General features: G+C 48.7%; 1 protein-coding gene and 1 long non-coding RNA gene across 2 annotated transcripts; both read left to right on the top strand.

Moving 5' to 3' along the window:
- Positions 1-4,250: 4,250 nt before the first annotated feature.
- Positions 4,251-5,995, top strand: LOC120670415. The gene is made up of 2 exons (XR_005673198.1): positions 4,251-5,572; positions 5,718-5,995. It is a non-coding gene; the product is annotated as an uncharacterized LOC120670415 (long non-coding RNA).
- A 5,518-nt stretch (positions 5,996-11,513) lies between these two features.
- LOC120669529 lies at positions 11,514-15,954 on the top strand. The gene is made up of 4 exons (XM_039949278.1): positions 11,514-13,929; positions 14,294-14,559; positions 14,639-14,784; positions 14,855-15,954. The coding sequence occupies exons 2-4, from the start codon at positions 14,376-14,378 to the stop codon at positions 14,999-15,001; spliced, it is 477 nt and encodes a 158-aa protein (XP_039805212.1). The 5' UTR covers positions 11,514-13,929; positions 14,294-14,375; the 3' UTR covers positions 15,002-15,954.
- Positions 15,955-17,266: the final 1,312 nt, after the last annotated feature.

The raw sequence follows: 17,266 nt of genomic DNA, 5'->3' as shown, positions 1-17,266 counted from the left end.
TTTCGGTTTCGGTTCTTTCGGTTCGGTTCCGGTTCTAACCGAAAGAACCAAGTGTTCACAGAATAAAAAAAAAGATCTCGGGCAGTCGGGCGGAGGGAGCCGCCGCGGGCTTGCGGCGCCGGCGGCCACGCACGCGCTGGCCGCGCGCTCCGGGAAGAGGAGGTCGACGGAGGAGCCGAGGAGGTGCGCCATTGGGGTCTTGGGAGAGGAGGTGCGAGCGGCTGAGAGCGTCGTCCTCTGCCTCCTCCACCGCAAGACCTGCTGCCGCGAGCTCCTCCGGGGGCGGGCGCTGGGCGTGGGCGGCCGGGGTCGGCGAGCCGCGAGCTCTGGCCGGTGGGCGGTGGCGAGCGAAGCCCAGCTCTGAGGGCGGCGGCGGGAGCTGGGCGGCGGGGTCGGCGGGGGGCTGGGGGGCGAGGGAGGCCGGGGGCGGGGGTCTACGGCGGCCGGGGGCGAGGGAGGCCGGGGGCGAGGGTTTGCGGCAGCCGGCGCTGGTGGTCGGGGGTAGGGGATGCGGTGGCCGGCGCTGGGGTTGGGGGTAGGGGATGGATGCGGACGTCAGTCGGTGGCTCGGTACGGGGGCCTGCGACCCTAGTTTGCCTTAGTTGGGCCGGTGCTGGGCTTGATGATTTAATGGGCTGGGTGGATGTGCATTAGTTCGGTTCTTTGGGTTAACTCGGGAACCGAACCGAATTAACCGAGTAAATTCGGTTCCCGAGAAGAAGGAACCGAACAGGATCCGAAATTACTTGGTTTCGGTTCTTTCGATTTCGGTTCGGTTCTCGGCTCTCGGTTAAATTTGCCCAGCCCGACATGGGACGGATCGAGTATTATTTAAGGGAGAGTTACAACCTTTTACATGGCTCTATAAGATATTGTAGTCATCTTTACAAAGTCGCTCTCTTTTTTTTTTGCGAAAGGGAAGATATATTAGATTGGATCACAGTACATCCCCCTTTTACAACCAAGACCCCAGCAAAGAAGAAAATTACAAAAAGGACCCTAGAAGCCCTGTTCGTCTTCCTCCTCTGCTCCGGTCCGGCCGACTGAACAAGCCGTCCGAGTGCAAATCCTAGGGCTCCTTCTCCACCGCCGGAAGACCTCGAACATCGATGAAGCCGCAGAAGCCACCACCCCAGAACTCCAACCAACATGGATTTGAGCCGCTGAAAGAACCTCGGCGATCTCTCTGACAACAGAAAAAGAGACCCGCTAGAGCTAGCACTCCGACAAGGAAGCACCAGCCCAGCAACAACTCCGACGCCGGTGAATGGACCACCAACGCGGAACACGCTCACGGGGGAGTACAGAAGGTCCGACCCTTTCGCAAAAAGATCGACCAGAACAGACCTCAACCGAACGCCGGAGGCGACGCTACCACCATCGCCAGCGGAGAAACGATGAGGAACAAAACCTTCACCGGCGAAGACAAGATCCCAGCCGGAGAAGAAACTTATTCGCCGACGAAGCAGCAGCGTCGCCGCCTCCGCCCGCGGAAACCCTAGTTCTGCCAAGGACATCCCCGGCGAGCAAACCTAACTACAAAGTCGCTCTCTTGAATCTCTCAATTCTCTAGAGTTGGTCTCCTAGCCAAGGGACTGACTCGAGGTGGATGAGGTGAGTATATGCTCTTGATTGCCAGTTCTTTCACGTATACGTAGGTCAATGGAGGGTTTGGTTTGTTTTTTTACTCCAAATGTTTGGTGATATGGATTGACGACTCTAGGCTCTTGTTCACCTCATCACTTTGAATCTTTGACACGGCTGCCATGCATCATGCATGCTACACACGACAATTAGCACAAGGTGTCACACGTTTCACGCCGAATCTTATCTGCTTTTGCGTGGCTGCCTCCTGCAGGGGGCTGACGCCGGCCCGACGCTTCACTTCATCACACGCGTAGGTGGTGACGACGACTCACGTGTCGGCCGTCGGTGGCTAAAGCTGAATAGAGCACGGACACGAGGTGCTGCACGCCGCAACTCAAGGAGTCAAGGGCTCAAGGCCATGTGCCACCTCGCGGTTGCTTATAACTTTGTGTTTTACTGTCAAAAACACACAAAATAAACAAAGGTTTTGGGACTTTTATATATGTGCTACTCTTATTGAACACTATGCGAAGGTTATGTTTTATGTTGTGTGTAATTAACTATTCCAAATTTGATATCAAGTTGCTTTAAATGTGTTAAGTTTGCATATTTAATTTGAAAAATGATGACTAGATTTGTCTCCAAAAATAATTTCATAACAATATATATTTGCTATAAGTTATAAATACATTACAACAACAGAGTAGTCAACTTTTACAAAAGAAAAACAGGGTAGTCAAAGTTGTGTTGTAGGATTGGTCATGTTTAAAACGGTGTTTATTTGTGATTGGAGGTGCAAACAGTTAGAAAAACTCTTGTGCGTAATTCTTTTTCTTTTGGGAAAAAAATCTAGTTTACACTCTTCAACTGTCACAATAGTCCGATTTCCATTCTTCAACTAATGGTAAACATCCAACTGTTGAATCCGAGCAAATTGAGCCCCTTGAGTGGTTTCAAAAGTCTTTTTTTCTTAAATTCTTTTTGGGAATTAAAAATTTTTAGATCAAACCAGAATTTTTTAATTTATAATAAATGAAAACTAACTTTGTGTAACAGTCCAAAATCTCACACAAATAAAAACCGTATAAATTCAAAATTCAATCTCGAAATTTATTTTCAAAAATATAATTTTAAGACTGTTGAGATCATCTACCTTTGTATGAAAAATCCCTTCCAAATTTAAGTTATCTAATTTCCTTCTAACCCCTATCATCAAATTACTGTCTTTTTCTCTTTTTATTTCTCAAATCTTTCTCACCCTTTCCCTCTGTGTCGCTGGACAAAAATATCGAAGTAAAGCAACATCACCTCATCCCTTCCTCCTCCATCGAACAGATCAACCAGCAGCCTCCTCTATCTGTCTCGCACGCCAGCAAATCGAGCAAGCATACAGGGAGCACACAGTACCAATATTTACTCTTCACTCTCTCTCCCGCAGCAGGCAGCACAGCACACATGCATGTATGCACACATTTAACACTCTCTTCTCTCTCACTCATTGCACACTCACGCACTCGCAGGCGGCAGCAGTAGCAATAACTCTCACTCTCACACGTCTCTTTCATACAGCAGCTCTCTCTCTCACTCTCTCTCCGTCGGTGGGCAAAGGCCAAAAGAAACAGCAGCAGGCAGCTCCATCTCTCCCTGTTCAAATCTGTCGCTGCCTCCATGTGCTCTGATTTTTCTCCACCAAGTTGTGCAACAGCAGCAGCTCCCTCCGTTCTCTTCCTCCTCTAATTTTCTTGACCACCGCAACCACCAGGGCTGCTTCTCCACTCGATTCCCCTCCCTTGATTCCTCTACCGCAAGAACAAGCAGGCATCAACTTCTCTCCTTTTGCTTGCTTCTCCAGTCGACACTACCCAACAACAGCTTGCTGCATCTTCTTCTCTGGTGATCCAGAGAGCAGCTCATGCTCCATTAATTTTCTTGCCCATTTCTTTTTCCCAAAAACTTGAGCAGACGAGCAAGCAGTCCATGGCCACCGAGCGAAGCACCAGGGTTCTCCCTCTCGATCTCCAATTCCTGTCTCTCCACCGAGCAAGCATCCAGCACTAGCTTAGTTCTCTCGTGCACACCACCGTATCCCTGCTCCCTCCTCGCCGAAGCTAGTAGCTCAAGCAAGCCACTCCGATTTCCACAGCAAGCACGGGCTCCACTCCAAGCATCATGCGCCAGCTATTTTTTTTCTTCTTGGCCTCACCTGCCCGTCGGACCACGACGATGGCCACAACGAGTGCCGACGCTGCCGACAACCCCCAGCCCAAGGAGGCGCCGAGCCGGAGCCGCCGCAACGGCGGCCACGCCGAGCCGGAGCAGCCACGAGGAGTTGAGCGCTGGGGAACCGCCGTCGAGAGCTACGTCGCACGCCAACGGCCGCGACGAGCGGGACCGCGAGCCCAAGCACCACCGTGCCGCACCGAGCCTTCGTCACGCCGGCCACACCTACACCGTCGACCCACGGTGAGCGCCGGCCGAATCTTATCCTTGCGAACCACCATGTGCTACCGGCCGATGGCCGATGAACATCATAGTTGGCCCTAGTAATTCCCTGTCATACCGTTTTTGTGCAGGAGCCGAACGTCGTCGCCATCCGTTTCCTGTTGCCGCCTGACGCCATCGTGGCCCGGCTACGCCGTAGCTTCGCGAGCATCGCGGTAATGCCGCGGCCTCGGCTATGCTGAATGCCTGTGCACGCACACGCTCGGTGCAGCAGTACCGGCCCCTTTATTCCTTCTTGGCCACCACTAAGCACACGCGGCCGCCGTGACCTCGGGTTGCCGAGCGCCCGCGCGCGTACGCGCCGAACGCCACCTGAGCCGGGACCAAAAGGCCCTGCCTTTGCCTCGCCAACGCCCGCGTCCACCACCGCAGTTGCTGGTCGCCGCGAACCGGGATACCGGAGCTCGCATGTGTCATGACTGATCAAAATGACCGGCTTCCCTCGCGCACTCTCTGATGTTTACACGAAGGCAAGTAAGAGCACCTTCCAAGTTTCTCTCGGTGGATGGAAACACGCACACACACACTTGAGGAAAACAAATGCAGGAACACAAACTCTGAGAGGATCACTAACTCACACAGAAACTCTTCCGTGCTGCACACCAGTACTGTATTTGTATTCACCTCCACACACACGCAGTACAAGCTGATTACACAGTTTAAATAAACACACTCCACACCACGTCCGGTCCCACCACATGGCTGAGCACTCGTGGCCTGACCACGCCTCCCTGCATGCAAGCCACACTTACCTGCATGCAGATCACCATTAACTAACTTGTGCTAACAACTCGTACACGTTGAACAACAAGCTTCAGTCCACTGTTAATGCATGCACCCATATTAACAAGCTAACCTCTACCTGCTCCTGAACGTGCGCCACCTCACCGCCGCCCCGCCTAGCCGCTACCTTGCCACCGTGCACCGCGGACCTGGAGTGCCAGGACACTGCCAGCACGCGCGCCCGCTTCACCCTGGGCCAAAAGATCGAGCCTTTCGTCGCCACGTGCCAACATCCTGCTCAAGGTGCCCCTCGCGGTGCCATCCCCTTTCGCTGAGCCCGCGACACGCGCGAACCGCACTCATGCATGTCGCGACACTCTGGCCCCACGATGAGACCGCACATCAATGTCCGGCAGCTTTCGGCGTCGCTCCGCACTGTGGCACCATGATGCTTTGCCGCCCACGCCGGCTTTGCCGGCTCGTCGCACGTGTGGCGACAACGCCGCTCCTCGCTACAGCGTTGGCTCTGTTCTTGCGCCAGTACCCCGTCACGCCGCTGTCGGCCACTGCCTCCTCTTGGTCTATAAAAGGGCGCATTCGCGTAGCTCCTCTATCACTCCCAACTCATTTCCAACCAACTCGGCCACCTTCCCAAACCTGGCTCACTCACCCTCTCAGTTCCACTAGAGCAAGATTTTGCTCGTTGCTCTCTCTCCGACCACCCTTTAGGGGAAAATCTCTCGAGCTTGTCGTGCTCTTGGTAAGCACTGCATGCTATCTGGCCTAATTCATCTTCCTAAATTTATCTAAAATCTAACTCTAACTATCTTTGTTAGTTTTATAATTTAGAGAGTTCAGTTTATATTTATGTATGTTTTGTTTGTTTGATTTGTAACGCGTAATAGTCGCCGAGAGTTCGCGAACAACGACGAGAAGAAGCCTGGAGTCCGGTGCCGCGGGATAGGAAGTTTGTACCGCAAGCAGAAGCCCGGAGTACGTACCGCGAGCACGAGGACTAGTACCGCGAGCCGGAAATCGAAACGCGTACCGTGAGTTGAAATACCCATTTGTTGAGCGAAGGCAAGTTCAATCCCGCTCCTTTGATGCATATTTTGTCCTAGTTTTTATAAACACAACCTATTGGCCTGTTTTATAAAATTGCATATATTTTACCTGCTGAAAACATGGTTGGATAGCCACCCCTTGATTTGTTATAACCATTTCTTGACCACCTAGATTAATGTCTGAATGTGATTTATTTGGACGTTAATCGCTACTAGAACGCTTAGGACCTTAAACACAATACAACTTGTTTTATAAAAAGAAAATGTGAAATTTTCGAAAGATAAGTTTAGACGGGATGGATGGCACTTCTGTGTGAATTGCCAAATGGTGTGCTCGTGCCTGTGTGGTTGAGCAAGGAAGGGAGATATCCATCTTGTCACAATTAAGGACCGAGTTGGTGTGTCATCTCACCTAACTCCACTATCGTGCAAACCACTCGACCGTTGTATGGGCAACGACTTAGCATAAACCCCACTAGTTAGTCTGATAGCCATCAGGAGAGCTGAGAGCAACAGGTGATCAAGGAGAAGGGATTAGCTCTGTGTGACTTATGCCCCGGTTAAAACATCTGTGATAGGTCAATGACTCCTTGGTGGATCCCGTGATGGCTAGTCAGGTCTAGCTAAGGTGGGTAATGGCTTTGTTGGGATTTGCACCGACACTACGGTGATCGAGCTGTGGTATCCCGCTTGTGGGTAAACTTGCACACCTCTGCAGAGTTAAAATCTATTCGAATAGCCGTGCCCACGGTACTGGGCGAGTTACGGTGTGGTCACATAACTAGTGTTTCTTCTGGGAATGGATGTGTTGGCGTGAGTTGTTTTTGGAAAGGTGTCCGGCAGTTGTGCCGTGCTACGGCGGATGAGGAGTCTGGTACCAACTTAAAACTTGGATCCTGTGGGGATCAACACTACGTGTTACTTGGTACAAGAAAACTTGCTTTGAAAATTCTTTCTTTCAAATGAACCCCTGCATCAAAATTAGCTTTCCGCAAATTAAACCTTAGCCTTATCCTTGATTTACCCTGTGCATTATATTCTATTTATACCCCTCCGTGGGTGCGGTTGGACATGCTGAGTACGTTTGTACTCACCCCATTCTTAATTTTTACAGAGGAAGATCCAGACTTCGTTCCCGAAGACGTTGAGTACAGGTTCCGTCCTGCACCCAACCTTGCCCGTGGATAGGGTCACCCGTAGGAAGTTCCGTATGGCGCAAGACTCTGATGACCCCCTCTTCGTAGTTAATATCGTTGTGTGGGTGTTAGTTGTTATTCTCGCGATAGTGGCGCTTCACTGCCCACTTCCGCGTAGGGTTGTACGATGATGTACCATCTGATGTAATAAAAGTGCTATCAGCCTCCTGGGACTGATGTTGTATCACTTTTAAGTCTTCTCTTATGAGGGGATGCTTCACTTTGGAACTGCCCAAAGGGTAACCTTGCTCGATTTCAATAGTTGCATGGCTCCCGTTATCCATTCTTATAGTTAAGGGTTAAAAATCGGACTATCATGCTATTTGGTAATGGCAACGACAAAGTCTAAATTACCATTAGTTTAAACAGTTGGCCCGTTATCCAGTTTTTCTTTTTCATTTCTTTATGATGAACATGGCCCGGTAACGTCAATCTTTTCTCCCAACCTCTATATTATCATTGGTTTCACTTAGCGAAGGTCCTTCAATTGGACTAATTGTCGAATTAAACTGTGTATTGCCCCATTGACTGTCCTCGGCCGTCGATTGTGACGGGGACCCCATTTGCACCCGTGAACTCATCTTTCAGTGTGTACCATTAACGTAACGTAATAAGCAAGACAAAGACAGCTAGCCCCAAATAATATGGATAATGCTAGCCGCCAATATGAATCCAGATAATTGGTGGTTGCATCTTGCCACTATGCCCAACCAAACAACCCTTCCGACGAAAGGTAGAAATATCATCTATTATCGGAAATATGGATCGGATGAGCTAATGGCTTCATCACCAACATTTATTATGCCTGCCCATATATAAAAGTAACCACATCTGTAGCCTTGCAAATAGGTTGGGTTGAAATAGATTTATAGGTTGGATATAACATCTGTCGTTGCACGTCTAACCATACCTTTTACTTTAGGACAGAGAAAATATGCTATTTCATTCGGAGGGTAACTAGCTCATCTTATGTCTGATTAATATATAGAACTGTGGTAATATATTATGGTGGATCCTTTTCACTATAGTGTGGAGGTCCCGATCCATATAATATATTGAAGTACAGTAATACAGTGGATCCTTCTCACTGGTGTAGAGAATCCATGCCATATGCATGCACCGACTATTCCACAAAAATGACAAGATTATGTGATGCACAACAGGTTATGAGATGGCAACAGATAAAGTTATCATAGAGCTATCCAGGTCCAAGTTGGCAACTAGCCTGCGGCACAGCTAATAGCCGCGTTTGCTGATCCGGAGCGATGCACACCGGTGCATGCATGTAGTAAAAGTCGTGGCTTGTCGTGTGAAAATAAACGGGGGTCAAAGTACTGAACGTGCTATCGCCTCGAAACTTGTATTCAACACTCTATCTCGTTTGCTTTTAGTTTAAAATCATAAATTCGCTGGCATCGCATGTTTAAACACCAATTAAAAATATTAAATATAAACTTATTACAAAACAGATTCTTCGTAGGCGATAACATTTCTTACCTGGACTGCCGGAGCAGTGCAAGCGACTTGTTTGACGATGCTGGGTAAAAAGTTCCAAAGCGCACACCCACCGTAGTCTGTGATGACCGACGAACTGAGCTCAGGAAATTGACTGGTACGGTGGACTAGAGAGGAAGAACCGTATCAGTTTCCAAACTCTTCCTCCGAGAAAATTGCTCCGCTTGAGCCACAGGTTAGTTCATTGAAAATGTTTAGGTCGATCTGTGTCGCCCGCTGACTGCGCCTAGCTTTTCATGCCTATGATATGTTCCAAGATACAGGAATTCAGACGAACTAGCTAGCGATGATCTGTTCCTGCTCATATGAAAAAAAAAACGAAAACAGTTATTAGGTGGGCCTAGGTGGGCTCTGCTTGCACCACACACGGTACAGTTTAGTGACCCGATTATTATTATATTAGCTGGTGTCCTTGAACTATTATTGTACGAAACTATTAGTTTGTGCATTTGTGACATAATTAAGTTTTGTTTGTCGATGCAGTTATTACGATACAAGTTGCTGTACGGGAACTATCCAACGTCTTTTCTTTCACTTGAAATGAAACAAGACAGGCTTACTTATCTAGAGCGAGGAATCAGTTTGGCAATATGGCGACTTCATCAATCTCGATGATTTACCGGTTCAGTTTTCAAAGATGCTCATAAAAATAGGGTTCGCATGCATGCATCCATATGGGTGAGTGTGTGTGCGTTCATATGGATGGATGTGCATGCATTATATTTTTGGATTAAGGAAAGAGTTCCGGCCTTGATCATTCGCTCACAGGCGAACGACTACAGCCAAAAGGAGTTACAAGAGTTCTTAGACTCTTGACCTCAAATGAGGGATTTCACAAATACAAAAATAAAAAGCAATAAAATAAAGAAAGAAATATAGAAGACTAAGCTTCAATCTTCTTATTCGTTCTCGTTTCAATCTTGCAATGTTTTTACGCGGTATCAATCTATCACATCACTCGCCTGCTTAGAAGCTTGAAGTCCAGATTATCCGTTGCTTGCCCTTTTCAATCCATATACTTTGCACATGAGTGCCAAAACATTCCACTTGAGCCGATCCCCACCGGAATAATGTGCGAACTCCAAGGTGGCGACGCTTCACGCCACCGTCGCCCGCCTAGATTACCCAGGCAGAGTTTCCTCTAGAAAATCCACAAGGTGAGGAGGTGGCACCTTCAACGACGCTTCCAATAAAGGTTGCAGCACCCAAGAGTGTCGCCGTCGTCAACTCCAACAGACGTTGGCCGAGACTTTCGGCCAGCGCCGCCAAATTCACCTATGCACATCACCCCAGGCAGCGACCAGCACTGCGAAAATGAAGGAGCACCATGACCGCCAGCCGCGGTGCCGACGGCTCAGCGCCGCCGAGACCCCTCCAGCGAGCTCCGACGGTGGCGGCGTGGTCTGGAGCCAGCGGAGAAGAACTGTCCTGAGATGCTGTGCCACCGGCCACCCCTACGGAAGCCGCGCTGCAGACCGCTGAGACCCCATGGGGAGCCACGCCAGTGCCGCCGCTCCACGAACTCTACGGCCCTGAGGTGCCGCGATGCAGCCTCGGCCGCTGGCCGTCAGGCCCGTAGGACGTCTCGAATTGCCGCGCTGCCGGCCATCAGGCCTCGCCACGGAGAGCCTTGCCCGGTGTAGGAAAGGAGGCACGGCCGCCGACAGGAGGCACGGCCGTGGCGCAGCAAGTCGCTGATGTCCCACCACGGGGAGCCACCACACGCCACAGCCGCCGCCCACGCTATCGTCGCCGTCTCCCACGAAACCTGATTTAGATATGGGGGTGGGAGGATATTGGGAGAGCACACAACAGGGCTGAGAAGGCCTCGCCGCCACCGTCCTCGTGTCCGTACGGACTTCCGGCAGCACGCTAAAGCAGTAGCGAGGTCAGGATGGAGTGGCGGAGGGGACGGCGGAGTGCGGCGGCGGGGATCTGTCAGTGTTTACCGCCAAGCCTGCTCAGGGATACCCTTAGCAGTAAGGTTTGTAGGTAGGGATCGACTGCTCTGGAACTCGATGGTGCAAGGAACACAAAGATTTAGATAGGTTCGGGCCGTGAGTTATGTAATACCCTACATCCTGTGTGGTGGTTTGTATTGCCTTAGGTATTGATGATTGTTTGGAGGAGGTCCCTGTCCGTCCTTATATATCCGGAGGGATAGGGTTATATGAAAAGTCCTAGCCGAGTACAGTTGGAATCCTATTACAACACAATCAGGTAGTTTCCTTTGTATTGCAGCTAGTTCTACGCCTATTCGGGTAGTTGCAAGAGAGGTAAGGTACATTCAAGAGCTATCCCTTACTCTAGAAAATTCTATGCCTATAAGCAGTCCCGCTGCCTCGGGTCTAACAAACCTCCGAGCTCTTCGTAGCCGAGTCCTGCAGGCGTCGAGTACTTGGCTGGGCGTCTTCGAGTATTTTAAGTAATTGGTACATCCTTCAGGTTGCTTCTGGTCCTTCCTTCGGGTACATCGAGTAGTCCTCTAAGTACTTCTGGTTGCTTCAAGGCTGTGAGGTGCTCAAGCCCTGAAATCTTAATCATATATGGTGCGCGAAGTACTCGCGCTCCATATGGAGTAGCCCCCGAGCCTTAGGTTGAGTCGTAGAATCAGGCTGAGGGTCACTTCAGTCTTTTTCCTTCTTTATTTTTCAAAAAAAATTAAAAAATAAATCTCTGATGCACATATCCCACAGCTCTCGAGCCTTAAATCAAAATCTCTTTTGCTGCGAGTAGCCCCCGAGCATTGATTTGGAATTAAGGATTTAAGACGTGGCATCAGATTTTATCCTTCGGATTATTTGCAGGATTCATCAGATCCGGTATCCGAAAAGACCTCTTTTTCGGGTAAAATCCCAAAAAAATGATACAATTGGATACGTCACACTGATTGCACCCGAAATAACTTTAGGAATAAAACCCGGGATGTACGTCTCTTTATTTTGTGCTCACGTGGGACGTTACTGTTTGGAGAATCTGTATTATTGCGTCTTTGACCGCATTCGTGAATGCCGCCATGAATGCCTCCATGAATACTGCCATGAATGCTTTTTACTATAGAGTCATGGGTTCTCCTTCAGTAAGCCCCCTTACAGCTATAAAAGGTGAGATAGAGGCCTTTGCCAGAAGCACCAATGTGTAGCAGCCATGGCTTATCCTTGGTGTTCTTGCTCTCGCCCTCCTAATATTTGTGTAGTCCTTTCCAGCAAAAGGTGCTAGAATAGAACTTGCGAGTGGCAAGAAAAGTCCCTGCTACCTTATCCCGCAACCCCGATGCTCTCATCGGATCTATTCTGGACATCATGTCCTTGCATCTTCCAATGTGGCAAGTTTTCTGTGAACTGGTTGTAGGTATGTATGTCGTTCTTATGGGGTTGCCTGTTTCTGGGTGCCCAAGAACTGACATCTCTGGCAGAAAGGCTTAATCTTGTCACAACGTATTCGGGGAGAAGAAGAAATTTCTCCACAAGATACTACAAGAGGATTTGAGAGGCGATTACTGTAATATGCCTCCATACTCTTGAAACTTTTCTCCCAGAGTACGAGTATCATTATTCCCTTAATAGGAATAACAAGTTTGTACTTTTTCATAGCCTCAGGCTGATCTAGCTGTAGCAGGTTTCCCAGGAAGCCAAGAAGTGTGCGAGCAGACCCGAGTCGCTGTAAAGTTAGATAGGAAAAAATACTCGAGTTGTAATATCGAGTAGTTATACTGTGTCGAGTACTTTTTCTTATTCTGAAATGTAATCTCAATCCAAGAATAAAGAGTCGAGTAGTTGACTTGGGATGTGAGTGTTTTCTTTTTCCAGAGTGTAATCTTAGAAAAAGAGAATGTCTCAGGAAATCCCATTTTTTCCGCGATTTGCAACGGACTGTTGGTCTGTTGGGTGTTTTTACCATACTGCCACTACTATTATAAAATGAAACGGTAACTAGGTTTAACCCCACCGGCCGCCATTCACTTTTACTGCTTTAGATCTATTCTCACCCTCAAGCTCCCAGATCTAAAGTTCTTGCTTCCCTTTGCTCCCTATTTTCTTCCTAGAGTTTCCGCCAGTGTATGCGTGTGAAGCGATCCGTTGATTTCCGGATGGCTCCCAAGAAAGCGAATAAGGGGAAGGGTGCGGCTGCCGAGCCAACCCGGGAAGAAGGCTGGAACACAAGTGCTCCCAATCTGACCTTGAAACCTTAGTTTCGGATGGTCTTTTGGTTCCCAAATCTCTTATCCAATGGCTTCCTGCCTTGGGTAAGGATCATCCGTATGAAAATACGGGGGAAATTGTTGCTTTCACACCTTATTTGGAATGGAGATTGGGGTTTCCTTGTTCGCTTTTTTCTCTGGACTCCTGCGCTACTACAAGATCCAGCTCCACCATTTAATCCCAAATTCCTTTGTTCATATTTCGATCTTCGTGCATCTGTGCGAAGCTTTTCTGGGCATCGAGCCCCATTTTAAACTCTTCCAATTCCTTTTCCATTTGAAGCCGCAACCAGACTCCTTTGTTTTAGATGTAGTAGGAGGTGCGGGTCTGCAACTTAGGCAAAAAAAGGATAGCGAGTATATCTCTTATAGTCTTAGCAATAAAGTAATCGAATGGAAGCCCAAGTGGTTCTATGTCGAGAACCAGTGGGAAAGCTTTCCAATGATAACACCAGGCCCACCAATTCAATGGCCTAAGTGGAATAAAAAACCAATCGATGAGAGTCAGATCCCTGAACTGCTCGAGCGAATTGCTGTTCTGAGGCAAAATATGTTAACTGGAGAAGCAGTCGTATTCGACTGGATGAAGAGAAGGATCCAGCCATTACAGGCTCGGGAAACACTTGGTTTCCAGTATCAAGGAACAACTGACCCATCAAGATACTCGAAGGAAGAGATCTCGGATGATGATGCGTTTAGTCGAGTACAACGACTGTTGAAGAATGTAAAGAAAATCCCAGTTGTTCCTGATACTTTTTCTACTGCGAGTCCTCCGAAGAAGGTACTTGATAAGAGTAGTCGATACACAGTGATCGAGTACTTTAGCATAGTATAAATTTGATAGGATTTGCTTTCTGTAGGAGGACGTGGAGCGCTTTAAGAGTAGTCCTTCACCGCCAGGCATTTATTCACCCTTTTGTTCTTCCAAACTTTTGATCTGTTAACCAAGTCTTAGTATGCCCATATTTCATATAAACAGTACTGATGTATAACCTTGGTTGTGCAGATGAGGAGGCGGCTAGGGGAGGAGTGATAGGGAGCTCAGCCCTACTCCGAGTACCGATACCCAAACTAGGCATCCGAAGGGTACTTGATCGGTGGCGAGGAAGCGTCCCAGCTCCTCCCAAACTGCTAGCGACAGGTAAGTAGCTAGTTATTCTGCAAACGAGTACTTTTCGTTGTCGGTTAGCAAGTTTTGATTTGTTTTTAATTTTTCAAGTCCGGCGACAAAATTGCCACAGACCGCATCATCTGGGGATGATACTATGGTGGGATAGTCCGTCCCTTCCACCATAGTGGACCCGTCAAAGGGGACCGGGACTACTCTTTCTGCGAGTAGTTCCGATGTAAATAAAGCAAGTGATGTGGGTAAGCAGGCCATAGTTGTGAAGCCTGCCCGCAAATTTGGCATCAAGGGTCTTGCTCTGAAAAGAGCTCCTACGTATCCTCAAAACTTGTAGTTGTAGGATTTGTCTATGTATCGAGTAATTAACTCATCTTTTCAGTGATACATTCCTGGGAACGAATGAGGAGGCTGAAGATAACTTAGCCCCTAAAACATCGAAGAAGCTTCCGAGCACTCCAGATATGAGTGCTCGAGATGCGGAAGCCATGGCCAATGCCATGCTTCTAGATTCTCCACTTCCTGATATCGAGAAGAGCGATGAAAGGGTCCCAGAGGAGAGTGGAAGCGACAATCTTCCGAATCATGATGATGGTGAGAAACTTCCTGAGGGAGGCGGCGAGAAGCAGCCTGAGGAGACCCCTGCAGGTACGTTTGTATCATCTTCTATAAGAAGACTATATTTTCTCTGCTCTTAATTTGATTAAGTAGCATATTATTCCTCTAGATTCCCAAAACATAGGGAATACTGTAGGGAGGGTTGAAGATGTGCCCAAGAGGGCTGTATCTGAAGTGCAGGCGAGTACTTCTCAAGTCTCATCGGGAAGTAACTTGCTGCGAGAGAAAGTGGAGCTTGCTTTCAAGCTGCTGGAGGTAAGTAGTCGAACAATTGGAATACTTTTAGTATAGATCGAGTAGTATACTGATCTTATTATTTTTGCAGGAAGCACTGGGACGGGAGGGTGGCCGATCCCAGGACGATACAGAGCTGAATGCCCTGAAAGAGAGGGTTAAGACGCTCTCGACCGGAAGGCTGCTCTCGAGGGGAAGCTTAAGAAGCTCTCCCAATCCAAGAAAGGTTAGTCTTTAGCATACATGATGCAGTCAACTAGTTGATCTGCTTGGTGTTTAAAAGATTTTCTTTTAATCGAGTACACAGCTTGTGCAAAATCTTTAAAGATTCAGGAAAGCTTGGTACTGGATCTAAAGATTTTTATGTACCGAAACACAGATGAGATTGAAAGACTCAAGAAGATCAAGGCGGATTCAGACCAAGAGATGAAAGGCGCCTTGAAGCAGCTGAAGGAGCTATCCGAATCCTGAGATTCGATGTAGCAAGAACTTGTCGCGCTGCGGGAAGTCAGGGACGCTGCCCAGGAAATAGCTGAGGCTATGGATATCTCTGAAGGGGATGGAGATGAACTGCTTTCATTAGCGGGGAGACTTCATAAAGTACCCGAGGCCTTCGAGAGGTATGTCTCCACAATCACCCGCTAGTACGTGGGTCACGTACTCGGGCTGGTGAAGTCTTACTGGACATCTACTCATCTGGACGCACTTGGGAAGGGAGCCAAAGCTGACTGTACGGATGAGCAATTCCGTCAGTATGTGGAAGAAACTTCCGTGGTGGCCAACCAGATTGTGGAGTCCCTGAACAAGCCTGATTCTCCTTGATCTTCGAATGAGTTTGAGTTGGCACGTGGGCCGGGAGTACTGCTTGGACCAATATTGAATATTTGTGTAATGTTTGAGTACTCGTTTTATGGTAGGATTGTGAAATCCTTTGATGTGTCAAGTAGTTATACTCGAGGATCCTGAGTGTAGGCAGCATCGCGCCCACTCAGTTATAATAGTAGATGCAATAAATTGTACCCATGAATGCCTTGTCACACCCTGAAATTTTTGAATTTCAGGATGTGATTAAAATTTAAAATAAATCCATAATTTTCTCATAATTTTAAAATTTCCTCAACATTTATTTTCTTCATAGGGAATTTGGTATTAAAAAATATAATAATTGATTGTCTTCTAAATAAATTAAATATTATTGTTCTTTTGTGTTGCATTCATGCCGCAAAGCATTATTTTATTTCTTGTTGTTCAACTCGAGTTTAAATTCTTTTGAATTTAAATTTGAATTGAATTGTTTGAATCTTTTGTTGAAAAAAAGAGAAGTAACCTCTCTCTCTTTTCCCTATATCCTTTTGGCCCAGCCCATCTTCCTCTCTCCTTTTTTTTCCTTTCTCCCGCGGCCCAAAACTCCTCTGCCGGCCCACCTTCCTCTCCCGCGAAGCCTAGCCCGACGCTCCCTCCCATCTCTTTCCCGGCTGACAGGCGGGCCCCGCCTGTCGGGCCCGTCCCCTTCCTCGTGCCGAGCCGGGACTCTCCCGAGTCCGGGTGCCGCACGCGCCGGCGCGGCCTTCTTGGTGCGCACGCCAAGGAGCCCTACTCCAGCCTATAAAAGGCGCTGCCCCGCACCCTGGAACCCTACCCCGCCGCCGCCGTTGCTTTCGTTTCGCGCAAACCCTAGCGCAAGCCGCCGCCATTGGGGCTCGTCGAGCTCGGTCCGGCCGTGTTCCGCCGCTCCGCCACTCCAACCTCGCCAAGAGCCGCCACCGGAGCTGCGCGTCGTGGTAAAGATCCGCCCTAGCCCCTTCTATCTCTCTCTCTGCCTTCACGCACGTGGAATCGCTCGCCGGAGCGAGTTTCGGCTACCCGCTCTGCCCTCGCCATTGAACGTCCCTTTCCAGTCCTTGGCGTCCAGTCCCGATGCCCTAGTCATGTTCGCCGTCGCTCCAGCTCGCTCCCAGGCCCAACCCGAGTCGAAATCGTGGCCGGAATCGTGATTTCGGTCAACGCCGTCGAGCACCGCCGCCGCCCAGCCTCGCCGCCGGCGCCAAGCGCCGCCGCCGTTCGCCCCAACCTCCCCTGGCCATCCGATCTTGATCCGTCGGCCTAGATTAGATCTTACCCGAGTCAAACAAGCCAGGTGCCAGTCAACTGAGGAAGTTTGTCAAAAGAGCCCCTCTCTTTTCTGGATATCAACCCGCGATCCACACATGTTCAAAAGTATTTACGTACAAGCCCTTTTATTTTCAGTTTAGCCCCAGACTTTTTGTAAAATAGAACCCGCCGTCCTTGAGCTGGAGTTTTGCATGCTAAACCCCAAGTTTAGGGTTTAATTATGTTTAGGTCCCTGGTTTCTTTAGAGCTAGTCCCTGGAAGTTTAAATCTTTCGCAAACAAGTCCTTAGAGCCTTGTTTTAGCCATAACTTCTTCGTTTTAACTCCGTTTTCATCGATTCTTTCGCTCACGTGATCCTTGCAATGTGTGCAATAGCTTTATAACCTTTTTA

The sequence above is a fragment of the Panicum virgatum genome, chromosome 4N, assembly GCF_016808335.1.
Source record: "Panicum virgatum strain AP13 chromosome 4N, P.virgatum_v5, whole genome shotgun sequence".
Classification (NCBI taxonomy): domain Eukaryota; kingdom Viridiplantae; phylum Streptophyta; class Magnoliopsida; order Poales; family Poaceae; genus Panicum; species Panicum virgatum.
The sequence above is the reverse complement of the archived record's forward strand: the minus strand, read 5'-3'. Positions and strand labels throughout refer to the sequence as shown.